The sequence below is a fragment of the Cheilinus undulatus genome, linkage group 15, assembly GCF_018320785.1.
Source record: "Cheilinus undulatus linkage group 15, ASM1832078v1, whole genome shotgun sequence".
NCBI lineage: Eukaryota > Metazoa > Chordata > Actinopteri > Labriformes > Labridae > Cheilinus > Cheilinus undulatus.
Genome location: NC_054879.1, coordinates 29,273,553 through 29,290,952, shown reverse-complemented (window position 1 = coordinate 29,290,952; position 17,400 = coordinate 29,273,553). Strand labels below are relative to the sequence as shown.

Sequence of the window (17,400 nt, the reverse complement as noted above, 5' to 3'; positions counted from 1 at the left end):
CATGCTGGCTCTCACCTGCTGCTGATTCTCCCTCTGAGAGTGGAGGCGAGCTTGGATGCATTCCCTGGTCTCCTGGAAGGCCTGCCTCTGGGAGCCCTCAGCGGGGTAATGGGTGCACACGCCCACAATGTTTGTACAGGAGAAGATCAGAACGTTGGACACTATCTGTGGGAGAAACAGAATAAAAATGTAAAGAGAGGGAATGCATGTGCATCAGAGGTTTAGACTTACACTGTTTTATACACAGTGCAATCCTAAGTTTAAGGTTATTTCTTTAGTAGTAGTGAAATACTGCCCTTGGCTTCAAAAGAGAAGTCAATACACAGGGGCATGACATCTGTAATCTCTCTGAGCAGGGAGCAGCTTCACTTGTGGCAAAAAAAATTCTAACTGAAAAAAATAGAGGGTGGAAAATATCTGTATTTGCATTTGACTTACTATGACAGCAAATCATGTCTCTGTTTGATGCATTTTTTTGTGTGGTAAGTGGTAAAAACAGGCAGAATTTAAAAGCTTAGAAGTGACAAAAATGGCTTAAAAGTGGAAGACATGCACAGGAAGGTGATGGAATGGGATTATAAAGTGGCACAAATAGGATACAGTAGTAAAAATTAGTCAAAAGTGGCACAAATTTATAGGAAAAAGGGAGGAAAATGTTTCAAATGTGGCAAAATTGGTGTCAAGTGGCAAAAATGGGTAAAAAGAGGCTCAAATGGGCAAAAGTTGTGCAAAAATGTTGAAAGGTGGCAAAATTGGATGGGAAAGGTTAAAAAGTGACTGCAAATTGGCCATGGCTAGATGTCTTTTATACATTGCATCGGTTGCACTGTAATTAAATGCAGCAATGCTTATGTATTGTCCCTGATAAGTAAACAGATAAATAAATAAATAAAATAAATACATTTAATAATAGTAAATGTAATAGTTTGACACACTTTTCAGTTCCAAAATGAGGCAACATAAAACACTCATTCATTAACATCATCGATGAATCCCAACCAGCGAGGACCCATTCTCTGGGTTTGTCAGGGGTCCAGCCAAAACGGGGCATGCCTGTGTGCAGACTTACTTTTTATGGATTTTTTTTAAACATTACTTTCAATTCAACATAAATCTCATCAAATGATCATGCTTTTATTTTAAATCTAACTAATATTTATGCAGATATTTCCATAAAAATTGGTTAAAATACACAATTAGAAATATTATTTTTTAACTGCCTTTTTCTCAAGGCACCCCCCCAGTTGGAACCACTGGTCTCCATCAGTACCATAATTTCATTCTTAGATAGCTTGTAGTAAAAGATTATTATATACATTGGATGGTAATGACACTATGAGTCATTGCCAAATCAGCAAAAGTGATGCATTGCAGACAGTATGATGTTATGTTGTGGCTGATGTGAACAGAGGGAACTGGTCTTGTCTTATGGTGCATTCCAGTTGATCTCTAAAATCGGAAACTCCATGATGCCAGTCATGGAGTCATGGATACATTTTGACCTATGAAGTACAGCTGAAATGATTCCTCAAATTATCCAAGTGATTCCATTCAAAAAATTCCTCAAGGCAAATTATCTGCCTCGAGGCTTTGCTTAAATCAGTCCTGTATCCATATACGCCCATGCTGCCCATGCAAGGGGAAATATCATTTTAGGTTATAGAATAATAGCAAAAATGTTGGCATTGTGACAGTCCTAAAAATCAAGAAGCAAGTCAAAAGTTAGTTAAATACAGTTGGACAACAATCTAAATCCAGATAAGAGACGGTTTGATTGATCTGTAAAAACTCCTGAGGAACCCCTCCCTTTACTGAGCAATCATCTGTCTTGTGTGCATAAACCATAACATAAGCTAGTGAAGCCAGGGCCACTGAGGAGACAGGGGTAGGAGGGAGGGGCTGCATTTGTGGGGAAAACAGTTTGTGCACACTTGCATGTGTGTGCCCAACTCAAACTTGAATTTCTAATTTGCACCAAATCAGAACCTCCAGGTTCCATGGCTGCGGTCCAAGTTTCCACCTATCAAACAGCGTGCATGCTGTCATGAGTCCCAGGCAGCAGAGCTAAAAAGACATTGTTTCCATTCAGTGGTGGGCATACAGTACGTCCTGGGACTGTTCGCCAGCAGCTCGTTCTTTTCATAGAGCCATTTAATGGGCTGAATCAGCCAGCTGAATCTCATTCACACCACGGGCCTCTCTGTTGCCGGAACATACTGAACAAACACAGCACGTCTTTATCGAGTCAAAAAACCCTCAGCGGGTCTCCATGCAGAAACCGAGCACGCTCAGAGGGAGGAGCCGCTGCCGGAAGACGGGCTGGAAGTGAAGCATGACCAAAGACAACAAAGAAATGAGGTGTGAGACAAAGAGAAGGAGGTGAATAAGGAAAAGGTTACTGGCTCTCTCTGCTGTTTAGACACATTAACCAACTGTTCAAGCGACCCGAGCTGAACCAGAGAAGAATACTGACTTTTAGGATAAATAAAGTCAGAGTTTATTTTCCATGATGCTCTTTATTTTGGCTGGTCTGCATTTTGGTCATTTCAGTCCTCAGATAAGAGGCTGACATTTATTTTAGGTTACTTATAGGGCTCTTTTCTTTGACAGAGCTCTCCAAGTATTAAAGCACCATCAATTAAACAAATGACCTAAGATGTACAGAACTCACAAACATTTATAAGCACTCTTTGGATATCAATCCTTTACAGTTTAACTCTAAAAAGTCTTCAACGCATGGAAGTGGTAACCTGGCACTCCAGGAAGACCATTTCACACATCCATGGCAAGGCATATTTCACATCCATCCGAGCAACAGTTCATAGACAGTGTTTGGGAATGGCAGAACCTTTAAAAAACCTCTCAGTTATTTGACAAATGTCCAGTCATGTTCATCTCAGGCCAATCAAAACATATGATGTAGAAGGCTTAAATCACAGCAAAGGACTACATATCAGCCCATCAGCCAGCCGGTATCATGGCAATATATGATTCTTCTTCCAGTAGAGTAGTAAGCATTGCTCGATCTGTTATCCAGCAGTGGTTCGGATTTGAAAAGGAAGCCACTGAACAAAACACGGTAATCGGTAGAGCAGGCACTACCACCCAACTCTAGTTTCCGGTATAACTAAACCCCGTCCTTATCTACCCCCTTGTTCTTGTAAAATGACACCGTGACCTAGGGGTGCCCGGTATATGCGGTAGACGGTATAAATGATATAAATTTGGCCTACGGTAGAGATTTGGACTCTAACAATCAATCGCGATAACGCTTGTTAATGACGTCATCGTATCTGCCTCAGTGTGAGTTAGCAGACAAAAACACGTGTTTTTACCTCTCAAAGTCTGACAGTTGTACCGCAGCTAAGTCAGTGTGCGGTCTCTGTCAGCCTGCCTGGGGCTGTAACACAAGCTAAGTGCTGCTTTGGCAGGGCGCAGAGGCCAGCGCTGCAGCTCTTCCTCTTACAACAGCATAAACAACTGTTTAAAAGTTTATTTTAACTTATGGTTTTCTTTTCTAAGTCCACAGTGAGTCAAAGATCAAGGCTGCGATGTTAAATGAGGTCAGAAAAGCTGCTGTAAACTAGTCGTATTCTCCAGTACGGCAGCCAAAGCTAAGCTAACTCAATGCTAAACACAATACTTCAGTCAAGCTCTTCAAAATAAAAGTCTGCAGCTGTTATTTTTCTGAAACGCTTTTATTGTGAATGCCTTCATTAGGAAACGTGTTCAAGTCATTAGCAGCTTAACACACCTCATCAGGTTAGAGATGAAATGCGAAACTTGGAGTGCAGTTAGAAGCAAACCTAGAGAGACTTTAAAAAAAAAAAACATGTTTTCTGTGTTCCTATACTTGGAGATAAATTGAGTATGCCATCAAAGGCTTGTTTTAAGGGGAGAAGGGGGTTAATAACACTTAAATTCGGATTAAAAAGTATTATCTCTTTTTAATTTTGTAATACCGTGATATAATACCGTTATCGTCAAAGGCAAGAAAAATACAGTGATATGATTTTTAGGCCATATCACCCAGGCCTACAGTGACCAGGTCTGTTCTCAGACCAGTCCTTGTCTAATTGGAGCTTTGCAAGATGCATTTCCCTAATGACAGCCGGATCTGGCCAATCCAGCCTTGCAAGGTTACCTCTATTGTGGATGTTGTAATGACCAAATAATCCCCTAGCAGAGGATCAATAAAGTGTCATTCTTATTACCTTATGTTACGAACAGAGATAAGACCTAAACCTGGAATTGTCTAAGAGGTAATTATGTTTTAATGATGCCATCTTCAATTTTTCTGGAACAGTTTCCAAGCATTTGGGCTTTAAAAGCAGAAAGCAGATCTCTAATTTATGCAGAGTGAGCATGTCTGATTGTGTTATGTTTTACTAGAAAAGGGCAGATTTTAAGAGACAAAAACTTCTGATCTCTATTTACTGCAGGCAGGACAGTTTTAATTGAAAAGACAACAATAATGAGTCTCAAAGCTAAAGAACCACAGTGATATCGAGGCCTGATATCCTGAGGTTTTATTGTCTTTGAGGGGCTTGTTAGATTAATGCATGCGTTGGAGGCATACTGTTTAATCAGCAGAGAGGGATGTACTTTTTCACTCAGAGGGAGGACTGCTGCCTGATACAAACCTCTGGCGGTGTACCAGTCTGAATGATGAGTGAAAAGGTTTGTGTATTTCTCATAAAATTAATGCGTGCTCGTGCTTCAAACCAGCTCGAAACTGTCCAAATATGACATTTAAAAGCCGGGTTCCTGCTTCCTACAGTGGCATTAGCCGGCTGCAGCTGCACATGGAGCTCCAACCGCAGCAGCCGCGTAGCATCCCGCCCCCACGCTGCCATGGAAACGGCATGCATCAGATAAAGTCTTTCAGCAGGTCAATACAAATATTCCCCAGCAGCAGGCTTAGTCTATTAATACTGCCGGAGCTCACTGCCGCCTTATTTGGAAAGCTACGGGCTTTTCCTCACAGCAGCGGGAAAGTGAAACACTGAGAAGATCCCTGGGGCGAGAACACAGACATCTAGCAGTGAATATCTGCAGAGGAGAACATGAAAAGTCTGATTTAAGGCTTTGGAGCTCAACGTGTCATCTAGTGTTTAAATCAGGGAAATAACTTAATTGTCTGTCCCTAATTCATGTGTATTGTTTGACTCTTATTCCTCTCAAGCTGACTCATTTTCAAACTATTCAAAATCAGCCCAACTAATGACCCTTTAGAACATTCAAGCATGCTTTACTTGTTCTAACAAATAGTTAAAACAGTTTAAAGTCAGCCCAAAGTTCCCCAAAGACCACATAATAGTGGAAACAAAGGCCCAAAAACAGAGCAGAGTATGGATGAGAATAGGATTTTATGTAACAGTGTTTGCATGATGTTCCTCCCACAGGTATTTTACACTTCTGTTTCCTTGTTTCTGTTATCATCTGATTAATGGAGGCCACTGCAGTAACACTCACCAAGTAAACATCAGCAGGAGGACAGATCCCACCATCATGAACACATCTGTCACTTTATCTCTGTTTCTTAAACCAAGTGCAACACTGTGGGCTCATTTTCAAAGACAGCTGTAGTAAATAACCACCTCACTATAGCTTGTTTCTATCATTTAAATTTTCATGTTAAATGTATTTTTTTCTTTTTTAAGTTATTTCTGGAGGTGTTGCCATAAAAACAGGGCTGTCAGCAGTAATATCATTGATTGGGACATTAACGCATTCATTTTTTACACTCGCATTGTGTGCTAGTTTGTTCTTTAAGGTGCACCAGCTACTGTAGCATGCCGGCTACTGGACATTACTCACTGAAGCATTTTTCTGCTCTCACATTGACTGAAATTAAGTGCACCACTGCAACTTAAAATGTCTGATTTCACTTTAAAAACTTACAGACAGCTCAGTGGACAAGCCAAAATCATGGAAGTAAATCAGTGCCATCTGAGTTTGAATATGAATTTCTAAAACTGAAGTTTTTAGCATCAAAATTGGATTTTGAATTTGAAAACCCATCAAATGAGCACTGATTTTTTTTTGCCACTGAATTTTCATCCAATGCAAAAATAAATTCAGTGTAAAAAGAATTCAATGTCTCAAAAAATTCAGTTTTTAAAAATTCAACATTGAAAAAAAATTCAGTTTTAAAAAATTCAGCATTGAAAAAAATTCAGTGTTAAAAAATTCAATCTCAGAAAAAAAAAAAAAATCAGTGTCAAAAAATTCAACAGCAAAAAATTCAACAGCAAAAAAAAAAAAAAAAATTCAACTTCAGCATCAAAAGAGACCGAGTAAACCAGGGAGAAGCAATCCATTCCTGTCTCAATTGATCTAATGTCCAGCCAATCAGGTTACGCGCCCTCGGTCATGTGACAGAGACCCTTGAAGCTTCATCAGCAATGTCAGCCAACGGAGGAGATTGTGCCTTGGTAAGTGCGTCTACTTTCTCTATTCTTATTTACTCTTCAATCCATAGCAAGCTGTTTTTTTCTGCAGTTGAGCAAATAAAGTAACTTTCCATCTACCAATATTTCTTTATATTCTTTCAAAATAAAAGCAGGGTTTTTATGCAAATAGATGCCTTAGATACAAATGACATAATACAAGTACAACAAAGAAAATGTCTCAGCTTTTTCTTAGACTTTTTCTAGGCTTTTATACAGAAAAGATAGTGGATAGTTGTAAACTGCAGCTTCTGTACATGGGGCCTATTAATATAAGCATTTGGCTTGGGCTCCAAGACAATCCCAAAGCTTAACTATTAACTGTAACTGGTTAACTTGTACAGAGAAAGCAACAAAACTGAAGTCCTATAAAGTGCAAATGCCTGTACATGAAATTGGGATCTTTGGAATTCAGCGAGTCATTTTGTACATGCACTTCTGCAAATTAGAGAGAGTGGGAATGTTGTGCATTAAATCGCAACAGACTGGATTTGAACCTGGGACACCCATTTCTAGTACAAGGTACTCTGTACATGGGGCCCACAAGTATAACCACTTGGCAACCAGTAACTCAAGAAAATCCCTTATCTTAATTGTCAACCTTAACTTGGTTGCTAGAACAGAGAAACCAGTAATAACAAAAGTCTTAAAAGTGCAAATGCTGGTACATTAACCAGGGATCAGTGAACTTTACTGAGTCATTGTGTACATGCACTCATGCATAGTTCATACTGTTTAAAAAGGGTTAAAAATTCAATATATCCAGTGCTGATTTATTCAGTTTGCATGAGAAAGAGTGTGGAATGATATGCATTAAAGGAGCCACAGGAGGGATTTGAACATAGCCCACCCACTTTGAGGATAACATCCTCTGTACATGGGGTGCACTGACGTAACCTGTAACAGCCAGTGTCCCAAGATTCCCCTTATCTTTACCAGTAACCTCACTCGGATACTTGCACAGAGAAAGCAGCAAAACTGAAGTCCTAAAAAGTGCAAATGCTGTCCCATTAACAGAGGATCATTGGACTTCAGTGAGTCATTTTGTACATGCACTCCTGCAAATGTCTTAATGTTCAAAAGGGTTAAACGTGATTTATCCTGGGGTGATTAATCTTGTTTAAAGTGAAAGCTTGTTAAATTTCAGGCCACCATGCCAAACTTTAAATTGTACAACATTAGAGCACACACAAATAAGCACTGAGGAGCTGGAATGGCAGAGCACCAAGTAGCAATGCATCACCTTTGTCAAAACAAAATGACTGTTACATTTTCCTTAAAAACAGAATAATTCTTTTTCCAAATAAAGAAAGACATTTCTTAAGGTCTTTACACACTGGGTCCATTCTTTTCAGATGCATTTATTCGGATCCATAATCCGAAAAAACGACACGCACTCGGACCTTGCACACTGGACTCAATACGTTTTTATTTGCCTTCACTGAGAAAATTTGTAGAATGTGCAAAATTGTTTCGTACTGCAAGCCTGTGGCTCTGTCATTTCTTTAAAATCCCGCTGGATCCATCCTGAAAGAGGGCTTCATACAGCACCTGCTCATGTGTCATAGCGCTTATCTAAATTGGAGAAATAGAGAGAGCAACATAATAATTCAGTCTTTGTTATGACCTGTGAGTAGGTTACAACTTATGCCTTTATCTGTCACATTTCCATGGCTGATATCCACATAATACACGGGCAAAATACAGCGTTTGAAGTGAGGTTTCGGTGCGAGAGAGGGAAGGGATGGGCTGGGGTGAGTGCACAAGAGAGAATAAAGCAACAGGCGCTGAACTGAACCATCATTCACCCGTCTATCTGTTATATTTCCATGGCTGATATCCACATAATAAATGGGCAAACTTTTGTGTTTGAAGGGAGGTTTCAGTGGGTGAGAGAGGGAGAGAGAGAGGAGGGGTCCGGCGGGTGTGTGCAAGAGAGGAGGATGCAGCGGGCACTGATTTGAATTATCAGTCAATCATCTAAATGACTTGAACTGATGCAAAATTTCACATAAATTAAGCCTGTTCTGAAAGAAAATATGACAGGCAAAAATTTCTCTGTGAGCATGCAAACGTCATCAGAACAACATGAGCTTGATTTTATTTTTTAACATGTGAAAAGTTCTGACAAAATAATAGGACCCAGTGTGCAAAGGCCTTTACTCTCACAGTGAAGATACTTTGTTGGCAATCTGATTGGTGTGCTGACCAACCAATCAGAAAGCCCCCTGTTATAGCAATCATTGATGGGCTCCAGTGTGACCTGAATTTGTTACTTCATAATTGTTTAAAGGTGTGTTTAGGGTGTCAACAGAAACCCTATATAACCATTGTAATCTGGGATTCTTTTTCAACTGTATCTACACTGAAGGTTAATTGCCTACTTTGGATTTGATTCTGTGGGCAACCACACTGGCAATTCAACTCATCGACAAGGAGCTTAGAAATAATACATGATGTGTCTTCAAAAAATCAATAACAGGTGCACCTTTTCATCTTCAATCCCTGCAGAAATATTGTGAAAAATTAGTGAAACCTATTCCAATTCCTGCAGATTATTTTTTGAATGGTGAAATGTTAATTAGTGCTGTCACAAGGCAACAAATCTCTGGAGGAACAGCCTGAGGGAAACCATAAACTTTATTTTGAGTGTCGGAAATAAACAGTCCTCTGTGTGCTCTGCCCTTTGGTAAGTCCCATTTTTACTTTTTTCTCCTAATTAGATTGTTAAATTGATTACAAGTGTACAGCCCCTTCGTTAGCACACTGAGGCTCATTGTGTGTTTAAGGACAAATGCAGGTCATGTGCTTCATGCTGATTACTGTGAGCAGCCCAAAGCCAGCCTCATTCTGCAGAGCAGCATGTACAAGAAGCTCAAAGTCTCTCACATGAGGGCCTGCAGTTATTTGCTGCAGGGTTTACCTCGAAAGCTGTCAGCTGCTGCATTGATGCAGAAACTAACCTGAGCATCATGCTGCATGCGGTCTTGTTCAGTCTATTCAATATATTTGTATCACCATGGCAATCCTATAAAACCTCTATCATTAGACTGTTGTGTTGTTGCTGCCCTGTGACGGCAAAGTACTCTCTTTCTACAAACTAAGGCTGGGCAATACCAGAAATCATGTTTTAGTGTTTTTAAAGCTATACTGGCAACACATATCTTTACATTTTAAATATATAAATAAATAAGAGACAGCTGAGTTGTAAACTTGGATATGATTCTAGTCAAAGTAAAACAACTCTGAAACCTGTGTGATACCATGGATGAAACTAAAGTCCTAGACAACCATTATTTGGCTTTTTTCCAATATTTGATTCTTATTATATAGTTTCAGTTCATAACCAACATTATCTCAAGACATTTTAAAAGGAGGAGAGGTCTACCCAATGCTATTTGTTGTGTGATTTACTTGGAGACAATTGACAAACTACAATTTCGAGGTAAAAGTTACTAGATAGAACCAGACTCATGATGAACAGTTATTTGCTGATGCTGGGTTGGGATTGTAAAGGGAAATAGAAATATCCGAAAATTTGGAAAAAAGATATGACAGAGACACAGAAAAAGACAAAAGGGAGAAGCAGAGAGACAGAGGAGGGAGATGCAGAAGACAGAGAAGCATTAAGGGAGAAGATGCAGAGGGGAGAAGAGAGAGATGCAAGAAAGAAGAGTGTGAGATTCAGAAGAGAAGAGGGAATTATAGAGAGAGATAAGATGGAGGCAGAAAAAAAGGGAAAGACCGGTATGAAGATAGACATGAGAAGGAGATGAGAGAAAGAGAAAGAAAGGCATGCAGAATAAGAGTAGAGGTAAATGTAGATGCAGAAAAAGATGTGAGACAGATGTGGACAGAAAGAAAAGGGAGATATAGAGAGAAAAGGGAGATGCTGAAAGTGAGAAAAATGAGATGCATAAATGGAGAGAAGAGAGAAACGGAGAGAAAGTGGAGATACAGAAAGAGAGAAGAGAAAGATGCAGAAAATAGAAGAGGATGAAGCAAAAAGAGGCAAAAAGAATTTTTAGAGCAAAGAAGACGTAAAAGGAGAAGAGGTTGTTTAAGAAAGAGATGATTTGGTGGAAAAACAGAAGACGAGAAAGGAGGGAGATAGAGATGGGAAAAAGAGGGAATTGCAGAAAAAAGTTAAGCGGGAGAAAGGGATGAGAAGAAGGAGTTACAGTAAGACAGAAGAAAGTAATGCAGAAAGAGAGGTGAGGGTGATGCAAAAAGAGAGGGAGATGCAGAAATAGAGAAAAGGTAGATACAGCGAGAGAGAAGAGGGCAATGCAGAAAGAGAGGGAGATGTAGAAAGAGGGACAGGGTAGATTCAGAAATAGAGAAGAGGACGAACAGAAGGAAAAATGAGGGAGTTGTCGAAATGGAGAAAAGAGTTAAAAACGAATGAAAGAGGGAGATGAAGAAGAGAGAAGAGGAAGATGCAGAAAAAAGGAGAAGAGGAACGTGAAAAAAGGGAGAGAAGGGAGATACAGAAAGAGAGAAGATAGAGATACAGTAGGAAAAAGGAGGTAAACGCAGAAACAGAAAAAATGTAGATGCAGAAACAGAAAAGCTAGACACAGAAAGAATGAAAAACTGAGTAAAAAACTATGAATAAGATAAATGTATGGCTGTGCTGTTAAAAAATCCAGCTTAAACAACCATGTTTGATAAATGGCTTAAGATTCCAAGATGAAACCAACATGAAAATGACGTGGAGAGGACTAATATTGGTATATTGAGCACATCCCATTTTTAATTATCAATAACTGTAGAAAAACTCCCATTGACTCTCTACATTCAGCAAAAATTGTTACGTCAGCTGAAACTAACTTATTAATGAACTATTAGTTTTGCAAACTACTTACAACCTGATTATTACAGGCTACAGTAAACTAGGCTGAAGTATTACATTACATTTGACACTTTTGAAAAAAGACTGTAGACTACTTCACAGATTAAAGATGACATTTAAATGAATAGTTAAAGAAATGTCACTTTTAGTAACAAAAAAGTATGTAGTATGTAATGCAATCATGTACAGTTATTGTCAATAGCAGTCATTTTGCAAGGTAATGAGTCACTTTGAAAATAATGCTACCTAACCCTGACCATGCATCTTACAGAATTTCAATGATCTAACAGTTATGAGCTCAGTTTGTCAGCTGTAGTTTTGTTCTGCTTCAACTGAAGAAACAAAGCATGGCACTGATCCAAGTATTTGATTCTGGGGTGAAAATGCCCAAATTGTGCCTCTACATTTCGTCTGATCTTCTATGGCCCTGCTTCCTGACATGTCAAGAGTGTGACACACCAGCACTGTTCACCAAAAAAGTGAAGACGAGGAGTTTGGCTTGTAGAGAACAACCCTGAAGTCCTACTTCAAACCCAGGACAGCGTATGCTTTCAAGCATCTCTGATGGCTCACAGGAGCTGCTGAACTCCTGGGAACTAAAAGGTCATTGGATGAGTCATGCCTTTGAAGAAGAAAGACAAGCCCCAGCCACAAACAAAAGGGGAGGAATGTTTAATTTTTCATCTCATGCTTCAAAAAGAGAAGAGACAGTGAGGGGACAGCGTCTAACTCGAGATTCTTCCCAATATAGACCACACATTTCAGCGCAGGCTGTACAGGACACAAGGCTGCATCCCACTCTTTGATGACAACACCTCGCACTCAAATCTGTTTCCCTCCAATGCTTTGAACACTCTGACAGGATACAAATCCATTTTTAATATCCGAGTAGTTCTGCAGCTCTTCCCACCTTGCTGAAATGACAACTTGTAGGAGTCCTCTCTGTACACATAGATCTAGTCAAAGCCAGGGAGCTGAAAGGATTCCTGCAGCTCACTGGAGGCTTCAGAACCAGCTCAGCCTTATGAAACGGTTTAAAACAATGCCACAAATATCCTGTAACACTCAACATGTTACCGGAGAATCCCAGAGCGCATGGAGAGAAAGAAAGTGGACGAAGAGGCGTCTCTGAGTCTGCCTGTGTCACAAACACAATGAAGAGCACAAATATGTCTCCTGGGATTACCTGTACCGTTGTAGTACTCCTTGAACTCTCTTGGTCGTTAGGACCAGAAATGTACCGCAGACTTGGCTGGGCCCCTAGTTTATTAATATCAAAGCATGTGTGCTGGATCGGCAGCATTAGTGCTAGTGTGACTAACAGTTACCTTATTGTGGAGCTGAAAAGTATGTCAAATTATTATTGGGTTCTAATGGTTGAATTATGTATTCATGCCACTTTTTAACTACTTTTCAGCACAGTTTCCACACATTTTATTCCACATTTTACCATTTTTTGCTTCTTTCGACCCATTTTTACCACTTTTTGCCACTTCTAAAAGTTAAAAAGAAGTCTTAAAGTTTTAGCCCGCTGTTGACACTTTCTGCCCATCGTTTTTCTTAGAAATCGATTAATACCACTTTAAACCAATTTTTTTTTTACCACTTTTTGCTCATTGCCACTTTTGCACTTTTTAATAGTTTTTTTAACCATTTTTTGCCCATTTTAACCCTTTTTGCATTTCATAATAAATTTTTGTCATCTTTTGCCCCTCTGGCCTAAACAGCCCCTTATTTTGTCCCAGTTTGGCTTTTAAATGTGGATTAAATAATGACTAAGGATGGAGGAAAGGAAACTATTCATTCCTGATGGCTGTCCCCCATATCCTGACCCCAAATGGACATTCTGGATCACGTGATTGCAAACAACCATTAAGAAGGCGCCAAATTAGGCACTTTGGTTAATTTTGTCAATTTAGAAAGCACAAAAGGGGGTATTGTCAATTTTTTTCAACTTACATAGTACCCAAGGGGACACTTCATCATAATTATCTACCATAACGGAAGCCAAAGGGCACTTTTGGAGCATTTTTTCCCGAAATATTGAGTCACCAAGGAGGGGCGAGTGCCCCCCTGAGCCACCTCTGAGTCCACAAGTGTGTCAGTGTTCACCATTTAAATTATGTTGTCATCTCAGTATCCTTATAAAAAAGCAGATCCACTGAGAGTTTTCTTGTCAAAATGTTTGTTTAAAGAATCATCACAGCAGCAATGTCTTCTGCAAAACTAAGAAGTGCCACACAGTCAAGCAAAAGTTTCACATTCTGACATGGACCATATTTCAGTTTTTTTTTTCCAAGCTTACAAAGTGGCAGTTAAGAATGGACCACAGTCTGCAGCTGGCTCTAAGACCATAGTTTGGGTACTCGTGGCCTAAATAATAAGTATGCTCTGAACAAGAAAAACAATCAAATCAAAGCAACTAACTGGAGTGTAACAAATTGAAAGGTAAGTATCTAAAATAATGAGATGAAACTAGCACTGATACAAATAAAGGCAAAAAAAAAAATTATAATGTCATTAATCACATTAAGCCTCCCTGCTGTGAGGTGCATGTGAACAACCAAATCTGAGGAATTTAAAGGACAATTCTCTTGGAACTTTCTAGAGTAAAACAGCTCTACTTGAAATAGGTATCTGGATGTAATTGAGGCTTCATGTTAACTCAGAGCAATTTTATGTTCAACTTTGAGTCAATAAAAGCCTGCTTTTCAAAAGTAATGGCAATAATTGAACCACTTTACACTGACACTAAACTGAAAGATAAAGGCCAGAGACGTGGTTTTCTACTCTTCCATTAGCATAACAATTTATTGTTCAAAAATATTCTCAGCATGATGTCAGATGATTAATTCTAGTAGTGAGGAGTGAATTGTTGTCTGTTTACTTTGTGTGATAGAACTGTACACTGAGGGTTGCATTCACTTATTGTCCCACTGATGCTAATAGCTCCTGTCATCGACAAACCAGCAGAAATACTTCTAGAAACATCGAGTGCATTATGATATACCAGAGGGAACAGAAGGCTATAGTGCTGCCCGTCTTGGAGAGAAAAATGATCCGACTTATGAAATCTGTCATCACGTTGGTCGAACACACTAACGTCTGTGTAAGGTCATGTGTTGATCTGTTAGTAAGACGTTGGCTGTGTTCAAACTTGATTTACATAAAAGCACATGATAAGAAAAGATGTAATCATTACCGAGAAAACTCATTTCCATGCAGGGTTGCAATTGGACATGCATAAAGTGAACTTCAGTGCAAACATGTGACAGAGTGTCAGTGCGGTCCACACTGAAATATATGAGTATGAGATGAGGCAACACAGTTTAACTTAGACTTTCATGGTCATCATAGGCTGAATCCTATTCAATATAAGAGGTGATTTATAGTTTTGATTTAGGGCTGCATTTCTTGACAAATCTCAGAGGTACACTATGAAGAATTATGGCACTGAGATGTTCATATTACTTAGAAATGACTAAATCAAGTATTTGCATCACCTCAAAAATTTCTAGCTGATTTCAAAGCCAGAAAAGTTATAACTGCAATGGTCCATGTCTTTTCATGGTAGCCTTCATAACAGGGCTGCTATGACAGACACAATATGTTTATTATTACCATTGAGTCACTGGATATGTTATGCCAGAGACTTCTACGTAAGGAAATGAGAACTGTTTTTGCAAACTAAAATGCTGTTGCTATATCTCATTCGTTTTTGTACTGCTTACATACAATACAATACAATACGATACGATACAATACAATAACTTTATGTATCCCAGATGGGAAAATCAATTGTCTGGAGTCTCATTTGTTTATGGTAGATTTATAGTCTTATTGCTGATGGTATGAAAGAAGTGACCGACCATGACCATTCTCTGCAATCTCTGCAAACAACCACCACCACTGTCAGACTGGAAACACACAACCAAACTTTCAAATAAAATCAGAGTTAACTTCTGGTAAGGCTTGTTAAGGGTTAGGGTTATAGGGCGGGTTAGGAATGGCCTGAAAAAAAGTAAAACTTGACATGTTTCTAATAAACAGTCTTTTACTAACCTGACATGCCAGATGGATTTGTTTCACACATCTATCTGGGAAAGCTTCAATAGGAAACGTTTGAGAAAAGGCAGAGGATTTGAAAAAAAATCGGAGTGTGATTGAATGAATGTTCTGTCTGTCACATCTCTACGGGCCAATCAGAGCAACAAAACACATGACGTAGCCGCTATTGAGCTGCGCGTGTGCAGCTAGTGAGGAATAACGCAAAACATGGCGACTATAGACATGTAAGTATTCGACTTTTGTTGTTTTTGAAAAGAAAACAACTCACTGGTGTTCTTTGTTCCTCTTTTAACGAAGAAATGTTGTCAAGTTCTGATAAAACTGGCGCTTTAGCAGCATCCACACTAATCTCTTCTTTCATAACTGCACCAGCTCTTGCTGCTGCTTGTTTACATCACGATAACGCTGCACCTGAAAGTACTGCCCCTCGTCGCTGATTGGTCCCGTCACTTTCTAACCGGGCCTAAACGGTTCAGACAGGAGCTTTGCAAGGTTAGTCTTTTACACCAAAAGTGACAAACCTGGCTTGCAAATCCTTATTAAGAAATGTTTCATGTGGCCTTTGTAATCAGAATACACACTAACTCAGCTAATGTAGCTAAAGCTAGCAACCGTTCAGGTTAGTAAAGTCAGGTCAGATATGGCAGCCTATGCCAGTTCAGCAATTTGCCACATCAACCTTGGTCCTGTACTGCTCTGGCCTCCTTATGGCCATTAACCAGGCCCATGCCCCATCTCACCAGGTATCCTCCAAGCTGACCCCTCCACGGTGCACGTGGTTGCACACAGCGTCTTGACCAGCCCACTGGGTCCTGGACACCTAGTATGCTGTGTGATGGATCAGGCCTAGGAAAGCACGCCAAATGCCCATAAAGGCAGAGCTGCTGCTGAGGACATCAACATTAGACACACAGTCTTGCCAGTGATAACCAAAAACCTGCCAAGGACAAGCCGGTGCCTCTTGCCATCAGTCAGTGTCCAAGTCTTACAAGAATATGGTAGGACCAGAAGGACCAAGAGACTTGCTTAGCAAACCCATTGGTGATGGGTCGTTCGTGAACGAGCGAGTTCAAAGAGCCGGCTCTCTTACGTGAACGATAAGATCCCGTTTGAGAGCTGTTTCATATTTTTATAAAAATCATTAATATCATCATAATTGTTATTATTATTTTTATATAGATTGTGTGTGTCTGTGTTATTTGATTGATTAGTAGGTATGATATTTTATTCTCTACCACAGGCAGACCATGTATTAAGGACTTATGTTTCATGGTTTAACATTAATGTTTCAGGTGGGTCATACATCCCAGCCAGTAAGCAGATTTCATCTGACTCACAAGGTGTTTGGGGAGACAGTAGATTTTGAAATGTAATTATCTGATATTTTCATCAATTTTTAAAATTGAGCATGGTTGGAGTAAAATACCTACCCAATATCAAGCTTATATTACAACATTGCTAAAATTGGCAGGTCAAATGAAGCCAAACTAGTACCCAAATGAAGAGCCGTTTAGGAACCGAAAGAGCCGGCTCTGTTTGCTGAGCCGAGCCAAATGAGCCATATCACTGAAAAGAGCCAAAATTCCCATCACTAGAACCCATCACCCTATGCACAAGGATCACAGCATCATCAGCAAAGTCTAGAGGGTGATCTGGACATTGCCATATAGGTATCGAAGAGTCTAGGGGCTAAGACACACCCCTGCCTCACCCTAGAATCAACTGGGAAGAAGTCTTGTCTACTCCTTTAACATAGTCCATATGTAACCTTCATTTGAAAGGTGCTCAGTGAGGACCTGAAGTGCCAGGATGCGGGCTACTGTAGACGGTTTGGGTAACTACTTCTCAAACAGCAAATACATCATACCAGCAAATTATGTCACTGCTGACCTGATGGATTTGTGGTCTATAGGACAGGGTGTCTGAGAGCAGCGGTCTGCAACCAGACCCCCATTGTGCTTTCATAACAAAATAATTTTCAGCCCTTCACTTCCCAAATAACCTGACGAACCAGATAGATTAGGG

The 17,400-nt window shown here is 39.7% G+C and overlaps 1 protein-coding gene across 1 annotated transcript in view; it reads right to left on the bottom strand.

Moving 5' to 3' along the window:
- adcy5 (adenylate cyclase 5) overlaps positions 1-17,400 on the bottom strand; it is a 117,781-nt gene that overhangs the window by 57,335 nt on the left and 43,046 nt on the right. The window contains exon 2 of the mRNA XM_041806900.1: positions 16-165. Coding sequence (XP_041662834.1) covers positions 16-165 — 150 coding nt within the window. The remainder of the gene's footprint in view (positions 1-15; positions 166-17,400) is intronic.